The following is a 13,004-nucleotide window of genomic DNA, read 5'->3' as shown; positions in this document are numbered from 1 at the left end:
TCCATGAGAGGGCTGGCTGTTCCAGCCAAAGGTCTGGATTTTGTTTGCTACTGATAATTGCCATTCAGAAGCTGGCAAATGTAATTTCAGTCGATTGCTCTGTAATTGATTGCCTTTCATAAATCAACGATGTTAACCCCATCTCCACTCGTATGTAATGCTAGCCAGGAAAGTGTGCCTGTATCATCCAGATGTACTTTCTGCTGAGGGCAAAGAGGCGGAACTAGCGGGATTTCTGGTGGTGACGTAATACCGCCAGCCTCGCCTCCTCTTCTGACATGAGCGAGGGTGGCGGGGGGTGGGGTGGGGGGGAGGGACGGAAGAGACTGTCCCCCTCACATCGGAAGTTGGCAACAGGTTTAAAAAAAGGGACAGAGACGCAATGTAACTGGGTCCTGTCCCAAATTCCTCCTCCACTCACCCAGACAATGGTGACTTTACATCCACAGAATCCGAAATCGTCGAGCTCCCTAAGTCTAGCATGATCTGAAGACAGAGCCTCCATTTTGTTCCCGCTGTCCATCAGACAGTGTACTGCTAAGTAATGAAGCCACTATTATCATGGAGGTTGCACATTCCGAGTGTTGATTCCAAGTCTTGCACCAGCACCTGACACTATTTTCCATAATAGTTTCTAATTTTGCATTGAAATGTACAATTACGATTTGTACTTTTAGGGATGAATAGTTTTGTTTGGGATAAAAGCAGTAAAAAATTCTGAAACCTAAATTTTTTTTTTTGTACCTCTTGTTTTCCAGGCTATGATTTTCCTTGTAATTGGAATCATTTTTATGATTGGAAGCATGACGCTTATTATCATTGATTGGATTCACAACCCTCCAGGTTCAGGTGGCCAGTAACCTGACGGATCAGTGTTACTGACTGGAACCATCGGTTTGCATCTTCTAAACGGCCCCGGCAAACACTGACAGCGGGAGTGAGATGCCATTCCTCAGTTTTTTTTTAACCGCAAGATTCCAGAGACTTGAGCATACCTAGTGTTAAGATTAGACGCTGCCTGTTGATAACTGAAGATCTGTTCTTACAAGGGCTTGATTTAGTTATGCTTAAAAAAAATCTTTGGACTTCAAAAAAAAAATCCAGATTCAGGATAGATAGCATGTGCTGTGAACAAATGCATAGTAGAGCAAGACTACAGATGTAGTGTAACTTAACTGCTGTATGTAGTTAACTTAGGGTAATGTGTACCTGCTGCTGGAATACTGGAAACTTTTTATCTCGGCGGTTGAGACAGTGTGTACATAGTTTTCAAATATTAAACCAAGCATGCATTTTCTAACTTTAGAAGACATGTCAAGTGTCTATTGAATTTAACCTCTGTCTTTTAAGGTATAGAAAGTGCTGGTGCGGCCTACTGGGCCTGTAAAGTGACCGCGCCCCCCTCTTGTTAGAGCTTCTTTATTATTCAGTTAAAGGTTATAATTGAATACAATGTATTTGGCAGAATTTTTTTCCATGTCTGTAGTTAACGTCCAGATACTGTATCACAAGTCACTGTTACCTCGACACCCCTCCCCTCCCCCCACCCCCATTCTGTGCCACAGGTTCCTGCCAATAACAGAGCCTGGAACTAGTAACCTCGAGTAATGATCCACTCCATTTATTACAAATGAAAGGATCATAAGATTGGGTACACAATTATGCCTCTCATGTTACCTGATTTGAAAAGTAAACTTATTTCATTCTAATCTTTAATCTGCCTGGCAGGGCATCTTTAACTTCTCTAGAATATTAGCATAATTTCTACATTATTTATTATCTTTCTTAGAAATGTAGAGGCTCATCTCAGTCTGAAACTTCTTATCCATTTCACAAGATCCATTCAGGCTGATAAGTTACAGCTCCCTTCTCTGGCAATAGTGCAAATGTATATATTACTGTTTAATAGCTAGAGAAAATCTCTCTTCTGAATGGTGCTTTGCAACTACTTTATTCACAGAAGTCACAGAACAAGTGTGGATTTAATTAATAGCCTTGTCTTCCACACATAAACAGAAAGGTTTTAAAGGGCAAAGCATTCTAGTAACTAACTACTTTGTTTAGTTAAACCAGTGCTAGCTGTCAAGGATGTTATGCTGCAGGCAACTATGATTTCATCAATGTATATAATTCACATCATTTTTTTTATGAGTTGATATTTCTGGAATTAAAATGTACAGTACTTTTTTCTGTTCGGTTATTTTTTTTTAAATCTCTAGATAGATCAATAATTCAGATTTATTTTTAAACTAGTCTTCGCTCGGTCTTCCAACATTTGTTGTTTTAATTGTTGGGTGGTCAACCAGCTTAACCATGAGCTGCATTTCAATACGAACCTTTATTCAGTTGCACAGTATACTTTGACGTCTGAATGAGCTGCTTAGAGGTTACTCTGGTTTACCCGGTTTTCACATTTACTGATCGACAAAGGCCTAGAAATTCAGTGGGCTGCGCCACCCGTTAGCGCCCTAAGAGGGCACTTAGTGGGTTTTGTGCCACTGGCCGCGCCTCCCGCTAAATTTAGCGGGACACTAATGGCGGCGCTAGCCGTTAGCACTGCGCCGCTACCGATGACGTCATCGGTGTGCGCAGCGCCCCGATCGCGAAATTTAGTAGCGTCCCCTGCTTTTGCGACCGGTTCAGGGGGGCCTACCTGCGGCGGTAGAGGCGCTGAGGTGCGGGGCGGCCATTTTTTTTTTTTTTTTGCTGGCCGCCTGCCAGCACCTCTCTGCGCCGCCGTCCCTGGCCTCCTGAACACCCCCCCCCCCCCCACCCCGCAGAGTGCCGGCTGTGTCCCAAGAGCTCGGCACTTCTCCTCGGTGCCGGGCTCTTTTGCCGGCACTCACGCTCTTCGAGCGCGTTGCAGCAGGCCCCTCCCCTTTAAGAAGGGGAGGAAGGCCTGCAGTACCGCAGCACACCGTGCCGCAGCGTGTGGCGCTGCGGCACGTTGCGCTGCGATTTTCAGTTGCAGCGCCCCAAGAGGGATGCAGGGCGCCTCGAGTAGCGCCACGCTTCTGTCTGGGGCACTGAAACTGAATTTGCGGCGGGCGGCCGCGACTCCTTCCGGGGCGGTACTTCCGGCGCCCTGGCGAGGCTGGCGCCCCAAACGGGGTGCCAGTGAATTTCTAGGCCAAAGTGTTTTGAAACTAACGTTTAAAAAATGCAACATAACGCAAACTCTTACTTCCACAGTTTGGTGATAATGCTCTGAAGTTTTGATGTCCCAACAGATTTTCAAGGCTTTTTGATACAATGGAATTTCAAAACTAGTTTGTTTCTCTTTCCCAGTTGACATATCAATCATTTTTCTGCATTACTTTACGAGCAAGTTTGTATTATGACAAAGATCTGTTGCCATTATGATGGGCAGGAAAGGCCCAGCAGAGGTATTTTTATTTAACTAGCCAAAGTGGAGGTTTATTTATAGATTCTTTTGTGGATCTAAGTATGCGTGACGAGTGAATAGTTCCAATGGTGTGATCTATTATTGTGTGCATGTTTTTGATTACTCAAACAGTTTCTTCATTCTTGAGTAATTTATGTATTGTAAATAGGGATCCCCATGGTAAACTTGCATAAGTTTTATTGTCTGTTGAAACGCGACAGTTAATCTCTACATTGTGAGAGATTTTTTGCACAAATTTTTAGTCAATTAGGCCGCCATTTTGCCTACCTGGACGGCTTCAAGGCGGGGAGGCCGGCTGCAGGGGGTGGGGGGCGACCCCGCTGCTGCATGGATCCCGTCAATAAATTGAACCTTGCCCTAATGGGCCTTGTTAGGCGCGCCCTGCGCGTTGCCCGGCCCTATTAAAGAGTGCAGGTCTGGTGACGTCACCCGATGACGCGATTATTGCCGATTTATTTAAAGGGGCCATGGCCCCAGTTACTGTCAGTTGCAAATTGATAGCATTCAGTGCTGTCAGTGTTTGAGTCCCTGCACTATGAGCTAGCAGCACCTCGTTTCATGGATGACTCCCCCCATCATCTTGTGGAGGGAGTGAGAGCACATAGGGAGGTTCTCTTCCCTATGGACGGCAGGAAGAGGCCTCCGCAGCAGACAAAGGCAGCGTGGCTGCAGATATCGCAGGAGGTTACGGGGCTGTCAGTGGTGGTTCACATCTGGGTGCAATGCCGCAAGAGGTTCAATGATCTAGTAAGATCAGGAAAAGTGAGTATTAAGCCACAATGACCATGATGCTGCTGTGTGTGTCATCACATTCACACCACTCTACATTGCCATCCATACTCCTGCACAACACTACACAGCCCAACATCCCCTGTACCTTCATCCATCCCTCGAACTCTATCTACATTATCAGGTCGCCATCTTACTATGCAGCCCTCACACTCAGCCTCATTGTTATGCAATGACAGCAACTAACAGCACAAAAGAAGGCAACTTGTTATTGCCAACCCACTCCATCAAAGTCTCCCTGTAAAGCTCTATGCCATTCCATTCCTTACACTCATTCCATCACTGTCACTGAACCTTCTCTTCTTTCCCTCCTTGCAGGAAAATATAGCCCACAATAAGAGGGAGAGAACGGGAGGAGGGCCTTCACAAACCATGTCATATCTGACGAGTGCAGAGGAGGCAGCACAGGAGATTGCTGGAGTGGTGGATGTTCCGGAAGTGGGGGACGGAGAGAGGGGCTCAGTAGAAGAAGCTGGTGACAGTGATTTTCCACACAATTGCATGCCTTTCATCATTGCCTCATATGGGGTGTGATGTCAAGACAAGATGAACGCTCCTCATGTGGATAATGGTATGTGTCTGCAGTAGACATCCTGTATATCTTACTGATGTCTTCACTCTCCCACAGGTCCATCAAGAGCACCCGCCGCCCTCCCCCCCCCAATGTCCAGGAGCAACAGCAAGAAGACTCCTCAGAGGAGCCTCCTGCCTCTGAGGGTGCAGCATCACCTCAGACAACGCAACCCAGCACCAGCGCAGAGACGCACACCTCAGTGGGTATGTCGCGAGATAGAATAGTGTCACCTGATGTCTCTCAGATCACAACTGAGCAGCAGCAGATGGTGGAGACAGTGACAGCAGTGGAGACTCCTCATTGGAGGGCGCAGGAGTCTCCTAGCTCTGATCACCTGCATGCAGATGCTGAGCCTCAGGGACCATCCAGAAAGAGGGTGATCCTGGAGCTGCAGGAACAAGTGCAGGAGGCTCTGACTGGTTTTGCGACCGCAGTGACTGCGAGTGTGCAGAGAATGGAGGAGTCCATCTCCAGCATGAGCAACATCGTGGCGCAATCACTGGCAACTATAGCTTCCTCCATGAATAGGATGGCCACCTGCATGGAGGAGGCACGGTGCCAGTCACATGAGAACATGGTTTCTCTTCAAAATAGATGCTAATCTATGGAGGGGAGATGGGGAAAAATGGAGGAGAGATGGGCATCTATGGAGGAGAGAAACCAGAGGTTCATAGACGTCCTTTCTAGAAGGGGTGTCAGTATAGACGTGGGCCCTCATGGCCCCATTGAAGTGCAGCAAGGTGTTCTCCAGCTACTTGCTTGCAGGGAAGTGCAGGTGGCCCATGAGAGGGATGATGGTCGGAGGGGACATGGAAGTGGGGGCTCCGCTCCAAGCGCTCTGACTTCCACCCACTCGGTCAGAGCCCCAGATGCCTCCCCGGACAGTGATGGCTGAGTCTGCGCATGCACAGTCGCAGGAGCAGCAGACTTTGGCGGAGCCATCAGTGGCTGCAAAACCCAGAAGACGGCCGCTAAAGGCGTCTAAGCAGGCGCAGCACGGAGATGAGGAGGCTGCCTCTACCTTTGCTAAAGCCGCAGGGGTAGCACGACGTAGAAGCACCCGGAAAAGAAAGATCCCACACAGAGTCACAAGGGTAGTCACTCAGGTGTGTCTTTCTTTATCAATGTCATGTTAGTATTCTATGAAGTGCTGTTAATAAATCATCTAATTGCCTCACTTGGAGGTCGTTGGCAAATTTGTGTGATGAAATGGAAGTGGCAGAGTGAAGGATCAGGGCTCGTTTCACACCCAGCAATGGTGGTGAGAGTCAAAACAAGGGACGAATCATTGTTTGACTGCTGCATGGTGTTGGTGTTCGGTGAGGCAAACCTGCGTACGCAGGTGGCAGCCACATGTATGAGCTGCATGAAGTTATTGAAATCTGCCATTGATAAGGGTATCCCTGGTGTGACGGGCAGCAACGTGCTCACGTACTGGTCCCAATGGGACCACCGGCTCGTCCAGGTGTTCCTCATCCTCATAACCAACCTCATGGTGAGCCTCCTCGTCCTCATCCTCCTCGTCCTCCGATGAGGCTCTGCGCTCAGTGCTGTCTTCCTCATCCAGTACTAATCCTCGCTGCCGCGCTGTTGTGCAGGGTGCTGCAGATGACGACTATTCGCGAGACCCTAGCTGGTGTTTACTGAAGGATTCCTCCAGATCTGTCGAGGCATCTAAAGCGCATTTTGAGCAAGCCTATTGTCTGCTCAATGACACTTCTCGTGGAGATGTGGCTTTGATTATAACGTCCCTCAGGCTCATTTGTTGGCCTCCTCAAAGGTGCCATGAGCCACATCTTCAGTGGATAGCCCTTGTCTCCAAGCAGCCAGCCGCCAAAACTATTTGGCGATGCGAAGAGCTGAGGGAGGGTGGACTGGAGCAGGATGTACGAGTCATGGCAACTGCCAGGGAACTTGGCGCACACATGGATGATGATCTTCCTATGGTTGCAGACCAGCTGAACGTTGAAGGAGTGGAGACCCTTGTGGTTGACAAATGATATTGGGTTGTGACAGGGGCCCTGATGGCCACATGTCGATGACTCCCTGCACCTGTGGGAAGCCAGCCAGTGCGGCAAAGCCAAGCGCACGCTCATTGGCAGTGGTTTCATCAGTGGCAAAATGAATATAATTTGCGGACATGTTAAAGAGGGCATCGGTTAGCTGTACAATGCATGTGTGGGCGGCCGACTGCGAGATGCCGCAACGGTCTGCTGCAGATGCCTAGAAGGAGTCTGAGGCGAAGAAGTTGAGGGCAAGGGTGAGTTTGACAGCCACTGGTAAAGAGTGTCCACCCCTTCCTCTGGGCTGCAGGTCTTGCTCCAGTAGAGCGCAAATGTCAGCGACGACCTGGCGCGATAGCCTGAGCATCCTTTAGCACTGCTGCTCCGTCATGTTGAGGAAGCTCATCCTCTGCCTGTATACCCTGTTTTGGGGGTGTGGCCTCCAGCACGGTTCTGCTGCTGCTGCAGCTGATCGTCATCAGATTCGGAGGACAAAGGTGAGAGAGCATAAATCATGCCCATTCTGATGATTCATATGGCAGGTGAAGTTCAGATGACAGAACCAATCTATCAAGGGTTAGATATGATGTTGCAAGGAGGTGACAGTGACTAGAGAGTTTACTGCAAACACTTCTCAAATGCATAAAGCTGAAAAATCTGTTCCAAATAATCAAGCCTGAAGCTTTTGAGAGTGGAAAGTGACCAGATGTAAAATGGCAGGTTTGAAACCACTTTTGCAGCTGTCACCTAGTGAAAGAAATGGAGAATTGTTCAGAACCCAACACACTTACCTGGCATGATCCGCGAGTGACAGGAACCTCGTGGAAAACTTGGGAAAATACTTTGTGCCTGCTAAAATGTTGATTAAATTGGTTTAAACACCCTCTCAACTAGCACAACTGAATGACCCGCCGCTTAGTGCCGGGTCTGCAAAGCGCAGGCAGAGCCGGCACTAGGGAAACTCTCAAGGAGGCGGGTTTAGAGCGGGATACTGCCCCGCTGTCAATCATTTGGATTTTGACAGCGAACCCGCCCTCTGAGCGCCAGCAAAATTCAGCCCTTAGTTTCTGATGGCCACAGTGTCACCCCCGACTGGTCCCAGGGGAGAAAATTCCGCAGGACTTGTAAAGGGGAGAAGCCAAGACATCCCTATGAAGATGAAGGGGCCCCTGTGGGCACAGGAGGTCTATAATGCTGGGAGCTAGATACACGGAGATGGTCCTTGGGACAGTGTCACCTCAGACAAACAGCTTCGCTCCACCAGTGCAGGGAGTCCCTTAGCCCAAATGGTGCTTCACCCCTCCGTGAGAGATCGGACCTCTTGGGTGCCAGTATTTAAGGGTTCAGTGGCAATGAGTCACCTGACACTAAGGCTCACTCCGATGATGAATCCTGCCCTGTAGGATGGCCTCCCACCATTTGGATTTGTCCTTGATGGGTCCTTGTGCAGGGTCCTATGGAAATCAGACAGTATGCCATATCATGCTTGGATGAATAGCACTTGAGTTAGTGGCATGTCCTTGCATAAAAGGCCCGGGAGTATTTCAAGCAGCATTTTAAAAGCCTGATGAGGAATTTACCCTGAAGATCTTTTAAGGATATTCTTCAATTCAGCGTCAGTAAATTAGCCACAAAAAAAACTAACCTTTTTATTTGTTGGTGATGATTTTCAAGTGATTTTTTATTAAAAAAAAGAATTCAGCACCTATCTGTTTCGATAAAGCTACACCTGAATGTCCATGACCTCTCAAATGCCTTACCAGTGTTCTTTCGGAGCAGTGATCAGATCTGTTTTGCCCCCAAACCTGCTTTCCATTTCCTGCTTTTTCCCAGTTCTGATGAAAGGTCATCGACCTGAAACGTTAACTCTGTTTCTCTCTCCACGGATGCTGCCCTGGCCTGCTGAGTTTTTCCAGCGTTTTCTGTTGTTATTTCTGTTTTGTTTGTCTTGTTTTATGATACAAATTATGCACAGTATTCATGAAGTGACTCATGTTTATAAATAGGCGGGTGAAGCTGTCGTAGCAAGATACAAATTGCATATCGCATTCCAGTTTACTTATAAAATTGGTATAACCTTTCTAACTTACCATTACTGGAGCTTCTTTTGTATCAGAAAATATTGTGGGAAAGCGTATAATGCTCAATAAAGCTGTATAAAGACACTTTTTCTCATTTTGTTATGCTGAATTTGTGTAAGCCATCTTTCTGAACTGTGGATAACAAACTGGAAGTGAATTAAAATTCAACTTGGAAAAATGTTGTTTGGCTTGCATTGGGTGCAACAAATGCAATACTTCAGCCCATTTTGACAGCGCCAAGTCATTTAACAAGAGATCCTGACAAAACTTCTGTGAGTAGGAAATGGGTGGCACAGTGGGGTTAGATTAGGGTCGCCAAATCCAGTTGGACGTATTCCTGGTGGTTTCATCATATGGCCTCCTGCCTCTAACCGACCCACCCAATCAAATAGCCTTTCTTCCCATCTCCAATGTTTTTATAACTACAGGAAACTTTGTGCTATCCGGCACCGACAGGACCGAGCTGTTGCCGTCCCATCAAAACTGCCGGACAAACCAGCGCTAATGTTGAAACATACGGAGATTTTGAGCTCCGTATCTGGCAACAAACCCTGTTGCTTGGCAACAGCTTCTAAACAGTCGGCCGTACCTTGCAAGCGTCTCTGTAGCTTAGCAACAGCTTCAGCGAGACCTTGCAGAGCCTGACTAGTGAAAAAAAAGCAAGGAAAAAAAAATAACCTAACGAAACAGCTCCTGATTTTTGCCGGTGGCTCGAACATTCCGGACAGTTAACCTCTGGATAAACCAAAGTTTCCTGTAATAAACTAACATGTTCATTGAAATAAAATACACCATTTTTTAAAGCACCTTTAATTTTTCTGCCGGGTTTGCTCGCAGCAGTGTCCAGGAGGTTAATCTTTCATTCCTGGAGACTCCATGGCAATCCGGGAGGGCTGGCAACCCATGGGGAGATACGGGCCCTTTTATTCTGGGAGCTGGTTTCAAATGCAGCCCAGTCTGATGGATTGAGAGTCTCCTCGGTCTGTTGGCTCTAGGGGTCACTCCTATGTGCAATGATTTGCAGCAGTCTCAATCCAGTTCCAAGTCAGTATGGGGCTATAGCACAAAACTTCCTCTAATTGGCGACATCACACAAATGGGCCTAAGGATCATAGAATCTTACAGCACAGTAGGCCTTTTTGGCCCATTGTGCCTGTGCCGGCTCTTTGAAAGAGCTATCCAATTAGTCTCATTCCCCATAGCCCTGCAATTTCTTTTCCTTTTTGGGTATATATATATCCAATTCCCTTTTGAAAGTTCCTATTGAATCTGCTTCCACCACTCTTTCAGGTGGTGCATTCCAGGTCATAACAACTCGCTGCATAAAAAAAAATTCTCCTTGTCTCCCCTCTGGTTCTTTTGCCAATTTCATTTTTGTATATAATCTTTTGTGTGAAACCTAATCAAATGCCATCTGGATGTCCATATAGGGAACATCCATAGACACTCTCCTATCCACACAGCTGAATATTCACATTGAAAAGTATCCCACCTGCCATTAGCTTAACAAAGGGGAAGATTCTTTGAAGTGCTGCCACAGGGAGGTTTTCTGCCCAAGAGCAAAGGTGTAGCAGCCACTGGTGATAAAAGGTGGTGAGGTAGGAGGAGAGGGAATAGGGAAGTGTATGACTCACAGCAGGCACTATCCCAGGCAGTGCTCCACAGCAACAGTCAGCTACCTAAGAATGCAGAGGATGGCTTGAACTTACCAGGAATGCTTTGACTGAGGTGTGCCACCTCCTTTTTTTATTCGTTCATGGGATGTGGGCGTCACTGGCAAGGCCAGCATGTATTGCCCATCCCTAATTGCCCTCGAGAAGGTGGTGGTGAGCCGCCTTCTTGAACCGCTGCAGTCCATGTGGTGAAGGTACTCCTACAGTGCTGTGAGGGAGGGAGTTCCAGGATTTTGATCCAGCGGCGATGAAGGAACAGCAATATTTCCAAGTCAAGATGGTGTGTGATTTGGAGGGGAACTTGGAGGTGGTGATGTTCCCATGCGCCTGCTGCCCTTGTCCTTCTAGGCGGTAGAGGTTGCGGGTTTCGGAGTTGCTGCCGAAGAAGCCTTGGCGAGTTGCTGCAGTGCATCTTGTAGATGGTACACACTGCAGCCATGGTGTGCCAATGGTGAAAGCAGTAAATGTTTAAGTTTGTGGATGGGGTGCCAATCAAGCAGGCTCCTTTATCCTGGATGGTCTTAAGCTTCTTGAGTGCTGTTGGAGCTGCACTCATCCATGCAAGTGGAGAGTATTCTATCACACTCTTGACTTGTGCCTTGTAGATGGTGGAAAGTCTTTGGGGAGTCAGGAGGTGAGTCACTCGCCACAGAATACCCAACCTCTGACCTGCTCTTGTAGCCACAGTATTTATGTGGCTGGTCCAGTTAAGCTTCTGGCCAATGGTGACCCCCAGGATGTTGATGGTGGGAGATTCGGCGATGGTAATACCGTTGAATGTCAAGGAGCAGTGGTTAGGCTCTCTCTTATTGGAGATGGTCATTGCCTGGTATTTTTGGCACGAATGTTACTTGCCGCTTATCAGCCCAAGCCTGAATGCCGTCCAGGTCTTGTTACATGCGGGTATGGACTGCTTCATTAAATACTTCACAAAGACCTGCGGGGACAGCAAGCCACCTGGTATGCATTACCAGAGGCAGTAAAGCTCACCACTGCCCTCAACTTACGTACTACATAGACCTTCAGTGGGCATATCAGCAATGGATACAAGAATTCCTGGTGAGAGTAATTCTTGTTAAAAGCCATTTTTTTGTGTGTTGGGAAAGTCCCACTTGCCATTAAGAGGCATTTACTCTTTGGGTTTTTTTAAATAATGTATAGAAATTATTTTTCAAACAACAAAACCTAGCCAAGTCAAGATTCAACTGAAATCTGGTCCTTGACTAAGTAAAATTAAACAGAGTCAATGATTAGTGAAAAATGTTGCAAGACTAAGCTAGTTATTCGTCAATTAAATTGATTTCTGACAACAAATAGTTATGTGGTCAAGAATAGTTAGGCAGGGAAAATAATTTTTCCTTATTATGTTATATTCCAGTCTGTTTTGTAGCAAAGTTACAGTTCCCACTGAATTGACCTGACATAATCAGTCATACACTTGCACTGCAGTCTGCTTTTAATACTACAGACCAGCCTCTTCAACATCCAATGACTTGAACCAATGGGTCTATTTGTGTTTCCACTGCACAGAGTGCAGACTCAGTACTCAATGTATCCTTTTAGAGGTGGTCATGACGTCTGCAGTGCTTTTCAACACTTAAGCTGCACAATCACAGCTGAAGAGTAATTCAAAACCAACCACTTAAGAGCAGCCAATACAGGACATTCGTACGGTCAAAGTTCCTGTCGGATTGAGGCTGTCTACAAACCCTGCGATATGGACACACATTCTAGAGACCTCATAAGGAAAAAGTTACATGTTTTGATTATGATCGGGACAATATTGCCAATATAAAGCAATGTGGGGAACATTCACAGAGCCAACATGATTCGCATGACAGAAATATTACGTTGCTTGATGGTGGTATAAAATAATGTGCAGTTTTTCTAGGCTCTCTCTGTCCAAAACCACAATGCTGTTTCACTTTAAAAGTCTTCACATTCCTGCGGAAAGTACACAGAAGTTCTAACACTGATCTCTGTTGCTTTAATGCATAAAGAGACAAAAAAGAAAGGGACTTTTTAGGTGTACTTAAGGATAAATCCTCCTTTCAAGTTGGCCGGTTGATTTCATTTACTATGCATTGCAAAAGTTAAACCAGCCTTGATTTTCTATTGCCGTCAGCTTTGGCTCAGTGATCGCACTCTTGCCATCTGAGTCAGAAGGTTGTGGACTCAAGCCCTACTCCAGGTACCTCAGCATATAATCTAGGCTGACATTTCAGTGCAGTACTGAGGGAGTGCTGGACTGTCGGAGGTGCCGTCTTTCACATGAGACATTAAAGTGAGGCCCTATCTTCCCTTTCAGGTGGGTGTCAAAGATGCCGTGTCATTATTTGAAGAAGAGCAGTGTCCTGGCCAATATTTATCCCCCAAATAACATCATTAAAATTGATTATCTGATCATTTATCTCATTTCTGTTTGTGGGACCTTGCTGTGTGTCATATTTCCCTACATTACAACTGACAGTACACTTT

General features: G+C 46.6%; 1 protein-coding gene across 2 annotated transcripts in view; it reads left to right on the top strand.

Annotated features, from left to right (window-relative positions):
- LOC147106357 (sodium-coupled neutral amino acid transporter 4-like) overlaps positions 1–8,937 on the top strand; it is a 99,810-nt gene extending 90,873 nt beyond the window's left edge. For both annotated transcript variants that reach the window (XM_086009399.1, XM_086009398.1), the window contains exon 17: positions 759–8,937. In XM_086009399.1, the coding sequence (XP_085865525.1) occupies positions 759–860 (102 nt within the window). In that variant the 3' untranslated portion in view covers positions 861–8,937. The remainder of the gene's footprint in view (positions 1–758) is intronic.
- The last annotated feature ends 4,067 nt before the right edge of the window (positions 8,938–13,004 follow it).

The sequence above is a fragment of the Somniosus microcephalus genome, chromosome 16 (genome assembly GCF_052327205.1).
Source record: "Somniosus microcephalus isolate GS21.2 chromosome 16, FLI_Smic_1.0, whole genome shotgun sequence".
NCBI lineage: Eukaryota > Metazoa > Chordata > Chondrichthyes > Squaliformes > Somniosidae > Somniosus > Somniosus microcephalus.
This window is presented reverse-complemented; position numbering and strand designations above follow the sequence as displayed.